Here is a 22,283-nt window from a genome sequence, read left to right on the forward strand (position 1 = left end):
GCATATTCTGATATTTCTACAAACGTGTGATGGTCTTGCTTACTGAAATTAGGATGTAGAATATCTGGAAATATAAGTTCTAGTTTTATTACAAATCACAAATACAAGTTATTAACATTGGCATTAAAATTAACAATCAAAAGCTAGAACTACCATCTTTCACAACTCTACTTGTTCTGATACTTTAAAAGAAAACTATTATCAGGTAATATTAACCATGAGGTTCTATTTATTCTTACATTAGTTCAAATCAAAATTTAATTACTTAGTTACCAAAACAATTTAAATTATATATGAAGGGCTACAAAACATAAAATAATGCTTCAATATCACAACCAAAGATTTTTTAATTTATTATTTTAGGTAATGCTAGATTTCCCAATAATTGAAAGGCACAAATTATGACTGAAAGGGAGTTACAGACCCCGTAAATGTTAATATAGGGGGAGAAGGTGATCAATTTTTTAATCTTGGGATCTATAGCACAAAGTAAATAGACATTTTTATTTTATTTACCCAGTTGAATCAATTATGAAAATCATTATTTACAAAATGACCTACCTTCCATAATCACTATCCAAGATGAAGCTGACATTGTGATGACCTGGAATTAATTAAAATACACAATCAATTAAATTCTCAATCACAAAATAACAATAACTATATATTATAAAGCTGATTTAAAAACAAAGTAAAGAAATACAAATTAACACTGTATTTTATACAGCCATCTATCTATCATCAAAGAAATGAAAACTGAAATATATTTAAAAAGTACCTAGTACTTTAAAATATACAAAATAAGATGTCTTAAGGTTAAAATCAGAAAAACCTGACAAAATATAATAATGAACGGAGAAGAAGGGAAGAACATATATGTAACCATAATGCCTTCAGTTTCTTTCATTCAGTGTCTATTTACCTGGCTCAGACACTCGGCTCTAGGTTGAGAGATGGAGGGTGAGCACGGTTTGCTCTTTTCCTCACAGAGCATATTAAAGTGTAGGCTACAGTCCGTTAAAAGCAATGACACAGAGAACTAAAAATTGTGATAAAGCAATCAAGGAAAAGGAGAGCGACTTTTGAGAATACAAGGCAGGGGATCAGGGAAGGCGTTTTTGAAAACATGACCTTTTATCAGAAATTCTCAGGATAGGAAGTTGATGAAGGCCCTGAGACAGAAGGAATAAAGCTCATTCAAAAACTAAAAGGTTTATGTGTCTGAAGTACACTGAGCAAAGGGGAAAAAACAGAATAAAATTAAGGCTACAGAGGAAACAGCTAAATTAGTAATGGAATCATCCAGATGACAGAAGAAAAGAAAAAAGAAATTTGAAGATTACCTTCAATGTAAACCTTAGGAAAAAGGTAATTCATACACGCTTACATGACATGGAAAAGAAGCCAAGTTAAAGAGGAAATACTAACTTTAAAAAAAAGGGATGAGGCTACAGGAGAGACCCAGGAGAATACAAAACAAGGGGATAGCCAGGCTTTTCTGAGAACTCTGAAGAATGATGATCAACACTTACCAATGTAAGTTCCAGTCATCTTACAAATCATAGAACCCATGTCTCCATTTGGGTGATCTAGTTTTAGACCATACCTAATAAAATATATATGTTAATTTAAAAGTTCATACTGACACTAAAGTTTTAAAATACTGTGTTTCCCTTAAAAACATCTTATGAATTTCAGAATATGTATCAGGATAGAAACTGTTGCTTACAACAAGAATTTTTGTAAAATGAAAATATTTCCTAGACCTGGTTGAAGTTATTGACTTTTTAAAATAAGAAACTTCATTTAAAAATTAAATATTTTGTAATTAATTTGGCTATCCTCATTGATATTCCTTTAAAGAATTTAAAATGCTACCAAGTGAAACAATTATTTGATAAAGATATTTCTCAAACCATCTTTCTCATAATAATCTATGTAATAGTTTATATCATACTATACTGGAGACAGGGGATATCAGGTTACATCTAACTACACAAATGATGGATAACTTACTATATTAAATATTATAATTTATACTGCATTATAAAGCATTCAGCTATGCAACATTGCTAAGAATTACTACTAAATTTAGTGTGTTGATATCCTCTATTTATTTTTTGAAAAAAATTATGTGAATTACTTACAGATTATCAGATTGTGGTATGAGAAGTTCACAGGGCATTCCTCCAGTATAAACTCTGTATAAATAATTTATTGGGAAAGATCAAGTAATGCTTAATAAATCGTTTCAAAATGTTCTCCTCCCACCAAGTTTTACTGCCACCTTATATCTTCTTCTCTCACTTATTATTATCCATCACTCACTCACTCACTCAACAAACATGTATAGACTGCTTATTATGTTGCAGTTCTTGCTGTTGATAGTGGAACACATCAGTGAACAGAACAAAGACCTTTGAGTTTATGGGACTGACATTCTGACTGGGGAAGAATGATAATAAATATGATAATCATAATATATTCAGTGTGTTAGAAAGTGATAAATATCTTTAGAACAGAAAATGTAGGGATAGGTATAGCTCAGTGCTAGAGTGTGTGTCTAACATGCACAAAGCCCAAGGTTCAATCCCCAGTACCACCATTAAAATAAATAAATAAATAAACCTAATTACCTTCCCCCCCAAATAAAATAAAATTCATAAAAAAGAATAAAAAATGTAGATAATGGGAACTCTTCCACCTGAAGTTCAATTAAGTCAAATTTAAAATATAATTTTGTAGTTAAGTTTCATACTGTAGGAATTAGGTAAGGTCACAGCAAAGGTCCCACAAAGTAATCAGGATGAAGAGAATGTCTAATAGCATCAATGCCAATGAAACAGGATCAAGAAGCTGAGAAGGATTAGAAGCTAAGAAGAAAATCTGCCTTTGCATTTCCCCAGCTGATAAACTCAACCTGTTGCTTTAAGGCTGACAGAACCTGGTAGATTGGAGGCTTGCAGGTAACTGGAATCTCACTCTGCAACAGCGGAATAACCCTCCCCACCCCAGCTTCTGGGATGGCAAATTCCAGACACAAAATAAGGCCAGATACAAACATGAACTATAAAAAGTAGGAACTTCCATTTGCAGAGAACTTTGAACTTTTCAATATACTTTTACACACAAATTCTTTAATTTATCATTACCTTCGGTTATAAAGAAAGTTAACTGAATTACTGTGCCCAATATACAGATTCATGAATTCATATTCCCATTCTAAACTCTTGCCTCACTGCAACTAAATAAGAAGTTTAGCAGCCAACATTTATAGTTAATTACTACATTTAGTCCTTGCAGCTATCTTATGGGTGAGTAACTATTATCCTTCCATTTTACAGATGAAGAGACTGAGGCAGGGAGGTTAAGCAGTCTGCCCAAACCTGCAGCCAGTAAGGGGTAGAGCAGGAATTCAAATCCGGACAGCCGTGGTCCAGCGTATGCTCTCAACCATACCCTGTAACCCCCACAATGGTTTGGGTTTGCCCAGACCATTGGCAATACTACCCTATTTGGCCTTAAATACATATATTTAGATTTTTTTTTTTCTCATCTGACCTTTTAGACCAAAAGCTCCTTTGTAAGCACTAGGTCCTTTAGTCATTTGCATATCCTCTATCATTCGTACCTGGTCTGAATGTGGAGATTTGGCCAAATTGTAAAGACTTGTGAGAAGCAGAAGCAGCTTAAGCATTTGGGCCTCCTGACTTTCTGCGCAAGACTCAGCCCACTACTTCCTGCTAACAGAATTCAGGCACAATGAAATGCCTTGAGGGCCCCAGTGTTACAATGAATGTGGTAGAAATGAGATAAGTACGGCTCTAAAACCTTCGCCTCTCCGAATAACAGGTGTGTGAATTTTTTTCTATATTTATATACAGTATCTCAGGGTTACCAAAATATAAGGAGGACTGGGCAGCCTCACCTCTCAGTTCTCTTTTGACCATGATTCTGTGATTTCATGAAATAATTTCTATCTCTTTCTTTGTATTAAACAGAAGTAAATTTCAACCACAGTGGGGGAAAAAAAGGAATCACTCTGAAAGTTAAAATTTCTATTTCCTTGCATCATTATGCAAAGGATGGCTTTGAAACCCAAGCTAAAAATTGGAATATAAGCTATTCATAACATTCAACTATACGGAAGTAGACAAAAATATCTGTTTATACTAAACTGTCCATATAAAACACTAATTATTTATTTCTCTATTTAGTAGTTCTTTTATTATATATAAGGAATCAGTATGAATTTTTCCAGAATATTATAGACTCATGCAAATGTGATTTAATTGAGACTTCTACCTCATAAAATGCCAGATAAATCATCTTGATTTTATTCAGTAAAACTTTTCAAACTGCATGTTTTACAAAATTATATATGCATATGTACATGCTGGATTATTATTATTATGTGCTGTCTGAATTATTATTTAATTTATCCATTTTACACGTGTTCAGTAAGAATGAAGCATCTTGAAAGCTGTGATACTGACTCAGTACTTCCTTCTGTAGGAAATGAACAGGACTTTCAGTCTTTTAAGGCAGGACTGAGATAACCCCACCTAAGCTATAGGAAGATAACCCTAGTGACGGTGCTAGTTTCCTGTCCTAAAGGTAGACAATATTTTTTGAGGTTAGGTAATCAGCCAATGTTACCATCTGATCCACAGTCAGTATCTGGAGGAACCAGGATTCAAATCCTAGCCTGTTAATAAGTTATTGACTGTTTTAGTTTCAGCACTTTCCTGTACACCACGGGTAAAAGACACAGTGCCAAACTGCCTGTTAGAAGACTCGGGTTTTTCTCCTGACTTTGACTAAGCAATAGACCTCCAGGCTTCAGAGGTTTTTTTAAAAATATGTGTAAAATGAGGCAGTTAGATTAAGCAAGTTCTCCAGTAATGAAGTTCTATGACTTTAGCCCAATTTGAACTACTGGACTTGCTTCCATGTACCTTCTATTAATAAAATTCATCACAGAAAAGTAAGCAATTATGTCAGACCAAAAGAGAAAGGTATATTGGCCACTGCTTCTACGCCAATGAATCATGCAATAGTCTATTTTTCTTCCTATACTATGGCTGAAAAGCACTGATTAATACCATCACACTGCAGGGGTTTTTAGTATCACTGGAGCCATTATTCATGGGATATCATATCTAATCTGTGAGTGATAAGAATATGTTTCAGTATCAAAAATTTTCGAGACTTGCAGTTACTAACTACTACATATAAAATAGACAACAAATTTATACTGTATAGAACAGGGAACTATATTCAATATCTTGTAGTAACCTATAATGAAAAAGAATATGAAAAGGAATCTATGTAGGTATATGTACGACTGAATTATTATGCTGTACACTGGAAATTGACACAGCATTGTAAACTGACTATACTTCAATTAAAAAAAAATATTTGCCCCAATTTCTGGTTCGTAAAATTACTTATTCCTTTGAGCCCTAGAACATGTTTATAAAAATAAAATAAAATAAAATAAAATAAAAATAAACAATAAAAAAATTTACCTCAAAATCCTAACATTTTTCCCGTTTGAGCTTAGTGCAGTATTACTTCCATAGACGTCAGTGAAGATTCTGCCTTGGATTGTTATTAGTGTGCCTAAAAACAAACAAAAAGTTCTGTGTAAGATTATCTATTCATATACCCATGTGCTTAATATTAAAACTCTAGGGTTTTTCCCAATAAAACCAGCATCTAGACACTTACATCTTGTGTTCATCACTACTGTTTAGCATTGTTCTGAAATTTCTAACAAATACAATAAAATGTAAATGAATATTTACAGTATTAAAGAGGTATCTATGAGTATTTATAGATTAAAGAGGTGTTTCATGGAAGACAGTATGAATTATTCAATTAATATTGCTTGGATCATGGGTGATTTATTTGAAAAAAAGTAAATAAGATCCCTGCCTTATACCAAAAAATGAAATAAATTCTAGGTGAAATAAAAATCAAATATAAACAATAAAACCATAAAAACTCTCAAAAAATAAGTGAAAATTTATAGATTTTATTTATATTATTTATATTGTATATAATAATTAGGATGGTGGGATCTTCTATAGCATAAAAATAAAGGGAGAAGTAAAAAGGTTAAGATCTACAGATTTGATAATAAAAATTGTCTAGTAGAAACATCATTAATAGATTTTAAAAGCAAATAATAAATTCAAAAAATATTTCCCACCTATACAATATATATATGGTTAACAGTCTTAAAATCAAAGAATTCTTGTAACTTAATATGGGAAAGATTGACTAGCCTTAAATTACCAGGAGATGAACCAGTAATTTGTACAAAGAAGAAATACAAATGGTTAATAAATACAAAATTAATTACATAAATCAAAGAATTGGAAGAATTAGGAAAAAGCCCTACTATATTTTTCATACAAATTATTGAAAAAAAAGAATACCTAGAATCGTCAAGGTTACAGAAGACGGCATTCTCACATATTCCTGTTGGAATTATAAACTAATATAACTATAATTATTATAAGAAACACTGGAAGCCAGCTGGATGTCTAATAGAGGGAGAGTTGAATACAGTATAATAGATTCAGATGCAGATATTGAAAAGCATTTAAAAATTCTTTTAGTTATTTTAGAATCAAAAAATGCCATTTATAAATTTTCAGGTATCATAGTAATTTTATATACTAAAAAACAAAAAACAAATTAATTAACTACTATAAACCAAAAAAGATATTTCAGCTGTCATATAACAGACCTGGAGTTCCAGACAAAGGTGTGATGCTTCTTATTGTTGGGGTTCTGAAATTTTTTGCCTGTAAAATAATACTGTTGATAAGCAATCTTACCTCTTTTTTGTTCCTAGTTTTATGAAATATCTCTGCTTCTTATATTATTTATATTTAAACAATATCCATAATATGACTGTCAAAATATTCCTTTTTACATATAAGAAAGTTTAGAAAGAGAAAGAATTACCGCAAAAGGGAGATGTACTATAATTGAAAAACAAAATTCATTCTGAACAGGTGAAAAACAGAGCTGATGGTCAAACAAAGATTCCTCAATAACTGGGATATGTGCAGATCAAAACCTATACCTAAAAACAAATAATGTAGGAGAAAACAAGTGAGCTAGAAATAGATGGAGAAGAGTCCACCTGCAGAAGCACAAGAGTGCCTCAGAGAACAGAAGAGGACATAAACATGGGCAGCATTTTTGGGGAAGCTTTTTGGAGGAGGAAGGTTGCCGGCGGAGAAAAGGATGGCCTCTGCGTGGATACAAAAATTATACGAGCAAAATAACCTCACGCAAAGTAGATTCTCAGTAAATGCCAGCTGTCCCCTGTCCCTACCACTCCCAGTTCTCATTCAGGGACAACCTAGAAGAAAGATGCCCAGATTTCCACCTAAAGTAAAAGGACAGATTTTTTTCAGACTGCCAAAAAAGAGAAATTTCAAAATGTGAGGCCAAGAATGATTTGAGACTCATTCTTTTTTAATAGAGAATCTATGTAAAAATGATAGGAAGTAAAACACCTAGTCAAACAGACTTCGGGCAAAATGTCACTTTTAGAGGTAGAGTAATAGAAAAGGCAGAGGCACAACCAAGTTGTCTGCAAGTCAGTCTCTCTAAGCCACAGTATCCTCATATGAATCATATCTGTGGCAAAAGTAATAGAAGAGCGCACATTAAACGACATATTAGTTACCATTACAACTTGAGAAGCTAGATCAGAAACAGATTTTCAATTTAATACATCATCTGCAAAGAAGACAAGAATCAATGAAGCTGACTAAGCAAATCATTTTCAGAAAATAGAAAAAGAAGAAAGAAGGTTCAGAAAATTAAGAATAATTAATCTGAATAATAACAGCAGTCAAGGATAATGATCAAAGGTATTAAACATAAAATCAGAAAATAGTATGAGGGTTAGATGCTGCAAGTATGTACTTTTTTAAAGGGTTTTAAACAACCCAATAAAAGTGTGCAAAATGTTTGTTATTGGTCTTTGATAAGAATAAAAAGTAATAATAAGCACTTAGGAAATTTTATCACAGCTGGACACTGCTATGACATTTTTATTGTATTTTACATGATACTGATCCTCAACAGACTAGAAATTTCTTAAAAGCTGATCTTTCACCATAGATAGTTTAAGACTCACAGGGCCAGGAAACAGTGAAGATATGATTTCAAAATTCCAAGTGAAATTTATTTCCAAACTAGAGTTCCATACCCAACTAAACTGTCAACCAAATGTGAGCATAGCATGACAGTTTTAGTATTAGAAGACTTTTAATTTAACCTGTTAGTAGAAGGATTTTATTTTCTAAGTACACTTTGCTGCACTAAAATGAGGGGGTAGTAAATCAAGAAAGAGGAAGTCAGAGGATTTAGGAAGCAGGTAGTGACATGAGGGAGAGAGGCAGGAAATACCCAGAAAGCTGATGAAGGTAGATCCCGTGATGACTGACTGCTGTGCAGAATATCTAGAGAACAGCCTGTGTAGACTGGAGTAGGAGCACAGAGGGATTCAGGAGTAATATTTTCTAGGCAGAGATGATTTGATAAATTACCTAATGGTCTGAATATATTGGAAAAAAAAGCCATACTTCTGGTGGAGAGTTCGATACACAGAAAACTAGGCAAATACACACATAAAAAGCCAATTATTGGGGGGACGGTAAAGCTCAATGGTAGAGCATGTGCCTTGCATGCATAAGATCCTGGGTTCAATCCTCAATACCTCCCTTAAAAAGTATAAGTAAATAAATAAACCTAATTACCTCCCCCCACCAAAAAAAAAGGCAATTATTAACTCCAAGAAAAACAAAATATTGTATGAGAGAGAAATATAATCATAGTATAATATTACTTATATAGACATAACCATATTATAAATAATGGTCTAATCTAAAATAGTAATAAATGGAATATATAGATAAAAACACTGAAGTATAGTAGTTACTATGTGCTAGGCTCTTTCTGATCACCTTATTAATATCATTTAATCCATTTTACATGATGCTGTGAGATAATCTCCATTTTATACATCTCCATTCTACAAAAAATGAAGAAACTGAGGCATAGTTTCATATGACCAAGTCAGAATACATAATAAGCCCTGCATCTGAACCCTGAGACATAGTGCTAAGCCACTATCTATTGGAGGAACCCAGTAGAGAAAATCACTTAGCTATTCCCAGGGGAATTTTAAGAATCCTGAGCAAAGAGCAGGACTCACTAAGCAAAAATGAGTAAGTCATAGGGGTCCTTGGTTTGGGAGAAAGTTAGAAGACACTGTTAGAAACAGAACTGGTTCCAGACTGTGATACAGTAAAAGAAACCTACAGATAATGGCTGAAGGATGGATACTGAGCAGGGGAAAGACATAATAATATGCATGGTTTTGATGGTGCATCTGAACAATGCAGTGAAGAAGGATGAAGAGACCAACAGGCTACAGGATAATGGGTGAGAAATGACAAGACCAGAATCGAAAAAGGCCATGGCAGGAAAAAAGATCAGGAGATGATGAACTTCAGAGCTGATGAACTTCAGAGCTGATATAGAGGGCAGGATTATCCTGGTTCAGTTTCTGAATAGCTGTGGAGCTGAAGATGTAGGCAAGGAAGAATCCAGGGATGTCCCAGGTTTCTAGCTTGAGATGGTGAGAAATATCAAACAAAAAGTGGGTTTAAGGAGGAATACAAGAAGTCCAGTTTAAGACTTGCTGGGGGCCATTTAGGTGTTTTATTCTAGGAAACAAACCATGGCACCACATTTAGGGAGAGAGAAGAGAGACAGAGGTATTTCAGAATCATATTTGGCAATGTATTTGGGAATCATCAATGCTTCTTGAGGACAAAAGTCATTACTAATTTCCCCAGCATTTCACCTTATATTACAACATTATAGTACTCAGTAACTGACAACTTAAATCATAGTTACAATTTTTCAAAATATATGAGGTGGTCCTTAGAAGAAAATGTATTATTTTAAACACCTAGAGTGAGGGTAACTAAATTCTGAATGGCTCTATGCTACCTGCAGTCACATTTTATCTCATTGCATTAGGAAGTATAAAGAAGGGGAAACAGCTATGTTTCTATTTCAAATAAAGGCGAGTCTAATGAAAATAGAAAAAGAAAAATTAAACTAAAAAGCAGAGACAGAGAAAGAGAGAAAGTCGTGTGAACAAGAAAATAATTTGAAAGTATTTAATTTACTAATAAAATTAATTTGAAAAGGAAAACATAAAATGATAAAAAGAGATTCCATTTCTATAGGAGATAATTAAAACTGGCTGAAATTATCCTTCACTACAGGCTAGTAAATTTTTTAATGTGGAAATAGATAACCACCTGCAAAATTAAAAAATAAAAACCCAGTTCTGCAAGAAAGAAAGCACAGCTCAATTACATGTAAGTTAGAGAGGAGATGCTACATACATAGAAGCTGCAGGCCCAGCTGTTGATGTGGCCTTTGCAGGTATTACTTTCTGTAATAGGAACCCCATCCACACTGACTCTAACAGTGTAGGAATCTTCTGGCATTGCTCTGGAAGGCAAATGAACACATAAGGAATGCACAACTCTTTTATTTAATGTGTAGCATTAATGCAAAGTACTGCACCCAATTACATGTCATTTTTGGAAAAAAGTGTCTAAAATTCTAACTTTTGTACAATTAAATTCCATTCTACATAATGGAAAGATGATCTCCACCCTGAACTGTGTACCGCAAATTCTAACATCGTGGTCCTCAGGCACACATTTATTCTGACTAATGCACTGATGCGTATTGAAAAGGAAAACAAACATAACAATAACCATTTAAAACAGTCATATATCACCTTGGTACAATTATTTTATGCATTGTTTTTTAAAAAGTTCTAATCAAGTTTCTCCCTAAGTAAGCTGAAAAACCGCTATCAAGCCTAATGTAGATGACATCCTCTGGAATACGTGCCACCTGTCTCAACTGTGAAAGCTGCAATTTAAAATGATTAATTCCCCCCCTAAGTTGCTAATAACAAACATCAATTTGGGCTGATACTAAAGCACTTGAAATGTCAATCTACAAAATGATCATCTTTAATCTTAATGACTATGTCAAGATTCTGAACAAAATTAATCAAACGAGACAGGAAGGCATAATTTTGATATTTTGAGGAGCATCATTACAATTTAATAGTAGTAATTTGTCTTCTAAAAGAGATCAAAAATGATAAGAGAATAGCTCTAGTAACCTGGGAGAGGGTACAGAATATATTGTGATCATGCCAATATGTGGAAGGAGCATTATATGAATATAATAAACATATAAAACAGTCTAAATATCATGAAATCAAAAATAATAGCTGATAATCAGAATATTATTGTAATAGCCAGAACAATAAAACTATTATAATACTAAAATGCATAACTGTAATTCTGATAGGATGAAAATGATGTCATTAAAGATACTTTAAAACATACCTAGTATAGCATGTAATTTGAGTTGAATGACTCGAATCTTTTTCCACGTCACAAGAAATTGATCGGAAAGAAGAAACTAACTGCACGCTGTTTCCCACCTCAGCATTATCAACTCCATAGTTAAACTGGCTTGCTTGAGCAAAACCTGGAGGAGTAAAAACACTCAATTATTATTAATACATATGAACTCTGTTTCCAAAGATCTAACAATTATCATTTACTAAATTAAATTATCATTTAATAAATAATAAGGAATAGTACTGAAGTAAGCAGTTAACCTGTTTCATATTTATCCCTGTGATTGTAATGCTCTTTGGAAATGTAAAAATTAGTCTTGAATTAATTTATTCATAAAAGCAATGCTTGAGAACCTACCAGGAAGGGCTCTGCTAAAGATTTAATACAAGAGAGTTGGTGGGACAAGGAGCAGGCCACACTAATACAACCAGTCCTGAGGCTGTAATTAATATTCATGTTCCCTCTCCATCACCCATTGTAATCTCCCTAACCATTAGCCTGCACTTCAGCTAATAGAGTGACAGTAACTCTCATCCTGAGGATCTGAGCCCTTGGTTGCCTTGCCCATGTTTGGTTGTGGTTGCCACCACTGTCTATTCCCAGTTACCACTGGACATGGAAGTCAAGGGATGCCCCATGAATGCCGTGAATTCTAGACATACTCCTCCTTATTTGCATTAGGTAAGAGCAATCCTACCTCTTCATGATCATCAGAATTGATTATCTCTAGCAGTCTACTAATTATATTTATTGAATTCAAACTGATCAGGTAGTGGTAGTTCCAGTGGAATCCATATTGGGACCCCTGTTTATCTGGACACTCAGACCCAGAATCCAGCAGAACTTAAAACTGCATGGACGTTAAGCACAAATTGAATTAAGTTTAAAAGCACAGATTCATTTAGCACCATTCAATGTAAGTTTAAAAAGCTGAAGCTCTAAACGTTCTCAGAAACAATGAACAGTACACATATGTAAATTTTTAAAAATATGTTCAGTATATTGTGTACATGTATTTACAAGCACTACATTGTATATGTGCAGTCAAACTCTAACAATTCTACCTAATAAAAGTGAAAAATGAGAAAAAAAGAATTAGCGAATGTGGCTGGGTTAGTATACGAGTGAGAAGTAGTAGGAGATGAGAACAGAAAGGGAGGCATTCAGATTTATCACTGGAGAAATACTGGAGGTTTTAAAACAGAGAAGTGGTATTATCTAACCGATACTTTTCAAGATTCACTAGCTGCTGTTCCAAGAAGAGAATGGTGGCAGAGGTGAGAACAGATTGTGGGCGGGAGTGAAGATGCTGTCTTAGGGAGCAGTGGGTAGATGACTGCTAGGTTAGCAGGGTTCAAGAGAAGACGGAGGACAAGAGGAAAAGGGAAGAAATACTGGTAACCTTTTAGAGAAGTTACACTGTAAAGGGAAGCAGAGAAATGGGGTAGCTGGAGGGGGTTGTGAAGCAAAGGGAGAGTTGATGATTTTCCTTATGCTTTTTTTCAGGTGGGTGAAATAACAGTATGTTTATATGCTGATGGGTAGGTCTGATCCAGCAGAAACAGAGGAATGGATGATGTGAGACAGAGCAGAACATTATTTTAATCTTACTATAAACATAGGAAAATTCAAACCAGATTTGGAAGTAAACATTATTTTTATGCCACAGGAAAGTATTTTACATTATTGAAAGAACATTCAATTTTGAAATAAATCCAAGAAAATAAAACCTATGAATAAGAGTAACTGGATAATGTTCTGTTAATTAAATCCTAAAATTAAATAGTCTCTTAATAAAAATGTAAAAAAGGTACTTAATTCTATTTTAGTTTGCAGAGTGAGTTTATGAAGTTGCCTAGGTTATATTTTTGGATTAAAGCCAAATTAGTAAATCGTTTTTCCCCAGATTACTTCAAAATCTAAAATTCCTAAATTCTGAGTTCTAAAAATATGTGCATTTTTACATATTATTTTCTCTGAATATTCCAAGTGCTTAACATTAAACTACCAGTATAGTTAAATTGATGACCAACCCTGTTTTTGAAATTATGAAAAATTTTCTTTTACACTAAATGATTTGCAACCATGTCATTAATGTAAATGTATGAACTATTTAAAAGATTAGCTACAGATCATATTGTCCCACAGTACAATAATAAAATCAGCAGAGAAAAAAAGTTAACTCAGAGATATACTTTCAAAATCTTATGTATTTATATTACTCATGTTAGAAAAAAATAAACTTTAGGTATTTACCTTAAGCTGTCAGTAGTTTTCAAATGTGTTTCAACAAAACCATCACCCTTATGATATGTGCTCACTTTAACCTTTATTAGTTGAAGTGGCTGAACTGGGGTTGCCAAAGATTTGTGCTATGGATTTTTTAACTAGTGAACATTCTCAGTGTTCTAAAAAGGTCTATTAGACAACATAAATACTGCCTAGCTTAGTGCAGGGCTGGAAGTAGGACTTCACTGTGTCAGGTGTTCATCAAGTGTCAAAGCCCTAAACTCCAGCTCTGGTGAAGCAACGTGTTAAGTGACAGGGCTGTTTACAGGAAAGGGCGTTTGGACCCTGATGTCCTGGGTTGGAATCCCAGCTCCAGCATTTCCTTGCTGTATGAACCTGAGCATCCATTTTAGACATAAACTCTCTCAGTCTTAGTCTCCTTATCAGAAAAAATGACCATAATAATCTACTTACCAGGAATTATTGGGAAGACAACATGAAGATTTATATACAGTACCTAACGTGGTGCCTGGCTCATAGGTAAAGAATTCAATTGATATACTCATATTATAAGTCACAAAAGAGTTATTATTAGTCAGTATTAACATCTTTTTTTTTAATAACACGGAATGAATAAGTAGGTGGCTGGGGTTCAAACCCAGGTTGTAGCTGCCAACCTGGCACCCTTGTGATAGTCAGAGAAAAAATAACATTTTTAAATGCACATTACAAAGCTATTCTCAGTTACCCAATGTAACTTCCTCCAAACCCTATGTTCTTAGCAACCCCCCTATTCTTTATACATAAAAAAATAAATGAACTCAACAAAGGTTAGGGATTTTAATAAAGTCCCCTCTCTTCTTCTAAGCTTAAAACTTAACCCAAGAGGACCCATCCAGCACAGGCTAAAGTACAAACATCAGCTCAACCTACGAAAGACATTTGTATTGAGTTTTCAGTTGTGAATCTAGGAAGGCAGTTACTGCTCAAATGGAACTGTGAGAAGACACATGAAAACACAGAAAAGCAAGCTACTTGTAAAGCCACTCTTTCCTCCTGCCAATTTCTGCTTATCTCTGGAGTTCACCTTGAGTTTGGAACACACAGAAGGGCTGCAGGCAACTAACTAAAGAATAGAAAGTTTTACTTGTGGCTCAGGATGTGATATACGTATTTATTTTCCTACTAGGCACATGTCCCATCAATGATATGGTAACACAGATCTGTTCTTCAGCATTCCTAAGACAAATACAGTCCTAAAAAAATAATACCAATAAAAGATGACATTGTGTTTAGCCTAGGAGTTGTTTTAATGTTTTATACACACACACACACACACGTGTATATATATATACACACACATATATATATATACACACACACACATATAAATATATATACATACACACACTTACACATGTCTCAAATATATATATATTTTCTAAGAGTAAAATATATGGGAAAATATGAACCAAATCAAAAAGATTTGTAAATATTCTCATCATACAGTTTGTTGAAAAAATCTACAGAAATATTTCTAATTGTTTTAGCTAGTTCCAAAGAGATAAAAAGAAAGGAATCATCTTTTAAAAAAGAATTTTAATTTGAAAGTGTAATTCTAAATAAATCATTAGGTGTAAAGAAGATACCTCTGGAAGTACTCCAAAGCACAAAGATTACAGGAAGGACTGGGTGTACCCTGGAAACAGAAAAGGTCGGGGTTTCAGATGGAAATTCTGACATGTTGATGTATTTTTTTCTTTTGGAGAAAAACTGGAGACAAGACTTGCCAGGCACGCAGACCTGGTTCTCCTGATAGCAGCCTGGGCGGCTATCACGGAAAATGTCTTGTGTTGTTGAAGCCAGCAGTTGTCATGCACAGTGCAGGCTGTTTTGGTTTCTCTAGTTAAAAAAAAAGCAGGTTTGAGAGTGTGAAAACCTACTTAAAACTGTAATGTTCAAAACAAAGAGGAAAAAAGGTGCAGTGTGATGGAGGATAACGTCTAAAGAATTAAACAAACCATACCTATATCATGAATGCAAAAGAATAATAAAAATGAAATAGCTCTGATTTAGGGAGCAGATACTATATATGGGTACCTTAAACACATCATCTTTTTCAATATTCACAATAGCCCCAACAGGTAGGAATTAATATCCCACTTGCCCCAGCCCCTTGGTGGGAAGTGGCAAAGATGGAGCTCAAAGACAGTCAGACCCAACTAAAATCTATGTGATTTCCATACTATTAACGAATATATGTATGTTCATGTATGACTGAAACATTATGCTGAACACCAGAAATTGACACATTGTCAAATGACTATATTTCAATAAAAAAATATAAAATTATATAATTCAACACTTCATTTAAATACAAATTTATGTGCTACACATTTTAATAGGGAAATACTTAGGAAAAAAGAACCATAAGTAAAATGTTACTCCTTCTATCTCACTGATTTTTTTTAAATAAAGACAAATACCAAAGAAGACAGTTGAGAAATGCAAAGTAACAAACCCAGTAAAGTTAGAACATTCTAGAGCTAATGATAATGCTCCTCATCAAATCAGTCATCTTAGGAGCAGATACAATTATTTCCACGATCATGTAATCGCTCAAAACATTTTTACTTGGGCAGCATAATTGTAAAATTATATTACCTTTGGCTCCTGAAGACAGAGTTTAGAACAAAATATTGCAGTGGCAAATTTTTGCCCATTAAGTTTAACATTATGTGTGAAAATAGACAAAAGTCATTTGGAGACACAAAAATATTAACAGTAGATCTTTCTAGAGGGTGGAATTTCAGAGAACTCAAATCAAACATTTCTATACTTTACTCTTACATCATGACCTTTACAAAAGTAAAACATTTTCAAAGTCAGATGGGACCAACATTTAAGTAATTTCGTAGTTACAATTCCACTTAGACAAAGTGTTCTTCGTGATTAATAAACTATCTCTGTATTCAATTCTAAAGATGGAGTATGGGTCAGAGAGTTCTTCCAAATAAACTTTGTTCAAGTACCAAATTCACGTAGCTTTGGGGGTCTAGTGTGTTTTGTGAATTCATTATCATTGCTTTACACACATTCTGTATATATTCATATATCATATGAATGATATGGGCCGCTCAAACCTATATAAAACAGTATTCAGATTCAGCCTCTGAGAAAGATGTATGCTATCACAATTTTAGTCACCTACAGTGTGTGGTTAAAGCAAGGAGAAGGAAGATAAATCAGGGTGGGGAGCGGGTATCTGCAATTCAAATAGGATTTAACTATTCTAAGCCTCTGCTTTTGGCATCCAGAAATACAAGCTGATGGGAAACCTGGACACTCACCACGACACTTTGGGCTTCATAAGTAAGAGGATTATTCCTGCGCCTGAAAAGTTCAGAAAGTCCAGAAAGAGCAAACGGTATAGCTAGATTAATAAGGATGTTCTTCCAAAATGCTTTAAGAATGCAATGTTTTGTTTCATCTTTTCCTGTTTCTAACTAGGGATGATCTGAATTTATGTACTCAAGCCATGACTCCTGGACCAGAAAAAGTGCAGGTTTGAGGCAGAAGGAAATAGCTGAACAGTTTTATTGTTTTGTTTTAATCTGAGCATTTTTCTCATGGTATTTAAATATCTGTTAAAAACTCAACAGCTTTCAAACAAACGATCTTAACAGCAACTTATAATATAAGGCAGCGATGAATAAAGACATTGTAAAATAGTTTTTAACAAATACATAGTCTCCAGATGTTTAACTCTAAAAAACAAAAACAATTTAATCTAAAATATATTGTTCATGATTTAGAGGCATAAATCATTCAATTATATCATTGAGAGATTAAATTCTACAGAAATTTTACTTAGAAGTATTAGAATACATTTCAATATATATGACAGAATTGTTAAATAGTTTGCTTTGTCAATTCTCTGACTTCAAAAACTTCTCACTGCTCTTCTTAAAGACTAAACAATAGCTTTTATTAATATCCTTTAAAATTTTTTCTTTCCCATCTTTTAAAAATTCTTAAGCATCTGACTACTTCTATCATTTAGACTGTAAAAGTCTTACGGCTAAAATAACCACATATTTCTATTTAACCCTAGGAACAGCTGCTCATTAAACATATTCCCTAATTGCCTACTTTGTTTTCATCCCAAGACCAGGTAAGGAGGAAGAGTCATATAAAACCCACGATTTGATGGAGCATTTGATAAGGATGGTGGCAGAAGAAGGGATCCAAAGCTTTGCTTTCCATTGTCTTTCTCCTTTCCATACCATTCTACTTCTCTACCATACCCTCTTACTAACATCCTACTCTCAAAGCCCTCCAAATTTGTTTTATTTTAATACGAAGATAATGTTATTAGACCCAGGAAGGACAAAGTTAGTAATTGCAGAGTTGAGTTAAAGATGTTCCCTTTAACACAATCGTTACAATCCAGATCTTGAAGTTAAGCAAGTAATTATAATACAAATTCAGATGATCAGGTTGATAGAGACTCTTGGAGATTTCATTAGCTGTCAAAGAGGATAGTTTTACTACTCCGGCCAAATGAAGAAGGCATTTTTTTAAACCATAAATCTCTAAATGTGAAACGGTCTTTAAAATACGTCAACCTTGGCCAAAAAAAAAAAAAAAAAAAAAAAAAGGCAACAATACCTTCTCCTTTGATTGTCAGTCTTGTTGCTCCGTTTATGCTGCCATACTTGGGTATTATTTCTGTGATTTTGGGAATTATTTTAGAGCCATCTGAAAGATATTAAAAACTACAGTAGAAGTAAAAGTATCAAGTACTTCATTTCAAGCATCAAATTTTGTAACACAAATTACAATGCTGTAAGAACTACATCATAGAGATTATAGGACTGAAAGTAAAGACACCCATGTTTTATTTTTGGTTCCATTACTAATCAATGACCTGACAGGGAGTTAAATCACTAATTTAGTCAATAGTCATTGGCTTCACGCAAAGCATTATCTTATGTGCTACAAAGAGAAGGAATAATATGTGATCATTTTCATCATTCTTACCTATCATACAATAAAACATTTATTAGCCCCTTAATTTCATGGAGCACTCTACTAGCTGCAGTTCTTTAACTACAGTTATCAGCCCACACAGCACCAGACAATGCTGGAGAAACAGCTCTGTGAAGAAACAGGTCATTATGAGAGCCCTTAAGAAATGCAAAGCTAGGTAAATTGAAAGAATAGTCCAGGTACAAAAAGGAATGTGTTTTAAGAAGAAATTGTTTTCTGTAACAGAGTAAGACTTCAGGAAAGATCATTTCTGGTACCTTTTAAGCCTCTCGATTAAAATGGGTTCTTAATGTATAGGTCACTAAATCATTTGACAAACAGTGCTAGGTTCCTGGGGATATATAAATGTGCAACAATCCCAACCTCCAAAAAGCTCAACTTAGTACAAAATGACAGAAGGGAACACAGGGCTACATGTGACAAAGAAGGGGCATTTCATCCACACTGCTTGGGTCATACTGGCTTCTTGAGAGACAGGTGTACTTGCTGCTTCTGGGAGAGCAAACATGAATTAGCTAGACTGGGCCACCCCTGGGAAATGTAGACTTCTAGAAAGAAACACGGGGTAAGTGAGCGGCCTCTTTGAGGAACTGTAATTAATGCTTTAAATTAACTCAAAGATACACAGTGACTAGAAGGATTTATTTTCTGCTTACATTATACAGATTTGATAATTTTTAGATCCAGCAACAAATTCTCAGAATAGATGGAAAAATTCAGTAGGGGACACAAAGAAAAGTCAGAGAAACTGTTTGAAATGGGTGCATGAGAAAAAGTTAAAAGAAATTATGATTGTTTAGTTCATTCCTGCCTGGGAAAAGTTTAGTTTGGACTTCACCTACAATGGCCAAAGCTCTCCAGCCAAGAGTAGGAAACTCCAGCGAGGGAGCTGGATCCTATCTCACAGACGCGCTGCTCCTCAACTATCTCAGGTTCATCCTCCGCGTTATCTCCTCGAACAACTCCAATTTCTTATCGGTCTCTTCCCAGCCCTCTCCTGGGTATTACTCTGAAGGCACAGGGCAGCTGCCCCTGGAAATGACTGACACCCGCCACAAAGACCCATTCCTGTCCCATTGGGAGACTGTCCTCCCTTCGGTGGGGAAGGGACACCCAAGAAGACTGAGGGAAGCCCCCGGTTGAGTCCCCCACCCCCAGCCAAATTTCAGGCTCTTTTTCAACTGAGTCTCTTGGGATAGAGGGGGTGAGATTTCATAATTCAAGCACCAACTCTTATGGCAAGATCAATTTCTCTGTCCCTCTGTCAGTGCGTGTTTGTCTGTGTCTGTCTGTCTGTCCCTGTGTTAAGCCTGGCTTCCAGGTCCCCTAGTCTCCAGGATCGCTGTGCAGCCACACCCGCAACCTTGTCCCACAGCTGGTGCCAGGCGGTGCCGCCTCTCCCGCGACCCCAGGAGCAGAGGCGGTGTCTACACGGACCTCTCCTGCTTGCCTCCCTGGCGCCCCAACTGCGTTACCTGCGTGGGGTTCCGCGACGCACAGGAGCAGCCCCCAGAGGCTCCAGGTCCCCCAAAGCCACAGGTGTGCCATCGCGGCGCGAGTTCCTCAGGGTCCACGCCCGCCGCTCGCTGGCAGCCGCCGCCGGCGCGGGGCTCTGCTAGCTCCCGCGCGCGCCTCGTGTTCCCACGCGCGCAGGCGGACTCGGCCGCCCGGCCCCGCCCCGCCCCGCCCCGCCAGCCCGCGGCGCCCCCGGGGCTGGCGCGCAGACGCACACCCTCCACCCGAGCACCCAGCCGCCCGGGGCCCGCTGCACTCCTCGAACCTCCACGCCCAAACGTGGGCGCTGCCCCTCCAAGGCTGTCTCCACAGGTGCCACAGCCCCGCTTCTTTTTGGTAAGACAGCTCAGTGGGCAAGTTTTCCTACAATCTCACTTTTTCTTTTTCCCTCCCTCCCTTCCTCCCCCTCCCTCCCTCTCTCACAGACCCCACACATTTTCCCCCTTCAGACTCATGTAAGTTCGTGCTGTCCCTTGAATTGACAGTCATACTAAGGTTTGTTGATCTCTGGACACGTCCCAAACACCATGCCTCACAGATTTCAATTCACAATAATTCCGAAAGGACTGTTGTTATTATTATTATTATTCCTATTGTTAAAAACCGTAGACTGAGGCGAAGGTTAAGTAACTTGCCAACTGACTTGCCATGTCACCACTCTACTGAAAGTGGGGCCTGAAAAGGTATGTAGACCCTTCTTCCTTCTCTTGGAACTCCCTGCACCATGTGACACTGTTGATAATCTTTCTTGAAATTCCATTCCTGCGCATGGTCTTGGATTTCTTCCTGCTTCTCCAATCGCTTCTATCAAATATTTTTTTCTTCCATCCTCTTCTGAAAATTGGTATTCCTGTAGGTTTTTTTTCACCCTTCCTCTCTTGTATCTGGAAGTAGACCAATTAGCAGAAAATCAGCCAGTTGAATGCCAATTTGTTAATTATTTGCCAAATTGACTAAATTTGAAGATTGCAGTGTTGTACAGCAATAATTAGCAGCTTTGCCAAGAATAATTTAGAAGCATTAACAAAAATATTCACTTTAGGTTATTAGCTATGAAATGTGTACAAGTATATATTTCAAGATCAGTAATAAAAATATAATTTAATGTGGGAGTTTCTATATGAAATTGTTTGGTTAATTTTGGTTTCTTTTCTGGTGCTTTCAAATTAAAGTTAAATTAATTAAAATTAAATTTTAGATGATATCACTAAAAAGTAATTTAGATGAGAGTTTATTCAAAATTCTGATTTTTGCAGATGTTTTTAAATTTATAAATTTAAATGAAGTATGAGGCATAGGCAAATGATAGTAAAAAGAATATTTTAAATGCTTCTAGTATTAAAAAAAAAGTAGAAAACGTCATTTAAAAGTATCTTGAAATAAGTCAGAAGTAGGTGAAAAATCTTGTCCCATATCATACACTGACGTTGTAATTTCTAATCAGGAATCATTGAAATAGGCAGACTTTCTTATAGAAGGATCTATGTTTACAACAAAAAGGAAAACTATTCTAAGTTTTGGAAATATCAGTAAAGTGATTAGAACCTTTTTATGTTGATTTCTGTCTTGCCAAACTTTTAATATTTTTAAGATTCTTTCACAAAATTCTTCAAATATATCTACCAGCAAATGGCATACAATATTTAATATATAATGTGGTTATTCCTGTTGTGTTTTATTTCATTCTTCTACTTGTATTAACCACATAGTCCCTTCCAGATAGCTTTACTTCCTTTACACCTAGTCTTACAACAAGGTAACTATATACTTAAGTATGTACAAGTATATATACCACATATATTTACATATGTATATATGTACATAGTATATACACATATCCAATGTAATACCTGATATTATGAAATAACATAATATGAAAAATGTGTGTATAATTTTTCTATGTATTTTATCATCAGTAACCAAAATAAAACAATCTTGTTCAAGCAGCTAAATATTTATGTTAAACTGCATTCATTTAATTTA

At 35.0% G+C, this 22,283-nt stretch overlaps 1 protein-coding gene across 5 annotated transcripts in view; it reads right to left on the minus strand.

Moving 5' to 3' along the window:
* PKHD1L1 (PKHD1 like 1) overlaps nucleotides 1–20,444 on the minus strand; it is a 133,712-nt gene extending 113,268 nt beyond the window's left edge. For 3 of the 5 annotated variants that reach the window (XM_032467653.1, XM_032467655.1, XM_032467652.1), the window contains exons 1-9: nucleotides 20,261–20,433; nucleotides 18,405–18,494; nucleotides 11,487–11,631; nucleotides 10,458–10,566; nucleotides 6,761–6,818; nucleotides 5,532–5,625; nucleotides 2,148–2,201; nucleotides 1,533–1,606; nucleotides 562–604 (exon numbers count right to left, since the gene is read on the minus strand). In XM_032467653.1, coding sequence (XP_032323544.1) covers nucleotides 562–604; nucleotides 1,533–1,606; nucleotides 2,148–2,201; nucleotides 5,532–5,625; nucleotides 6,761–6,818; nucleotides 10,458–10,566; nucleotides 11,487–11,631; nucleotides 18,405–18,494; nucleotides 20,261–20,333 — 740 coding nt within the window. In that variant the 5' untranslated portion in view covers nucleotides 20,334–20,433. Of the gene's footprint in view, nucleotides 1–561; nucleotides 605–1,532; nucleotides 1,607–2,147; nucleotides 2,202–5,531; nucleotides 5,626–6,760; nucleotides 6,819–10,457; nucleotides 10,567–11,486; nucleotides 11,632–18,404; nucleotides 18,495–20,260 lie in introns of those variants that run through there. The other 2 variants (XR_004315082.1, XM_032467656.1) reach the window with 2 other exon arrangements.
* Between the last annotated feature and the right edge of the window lie 1,839 nt (nucleotides 20,445–22,283).

Source organism: Camelus ferus, chromosome 25 (genome assembly GCF_009834535.1).
Source record: "Camelus ferus isolate YT-003-E chromosome 25, BCGSAC_Cfer_1.0, whole genome shotgun sequence".
Classification (NCBI taxonomy): domain Eukaryota; kingdom Metazoa; phylum Chordata; class Mammalia; order Artiodactyla; family Camelidae; genus Camelus; species Camelus ferus.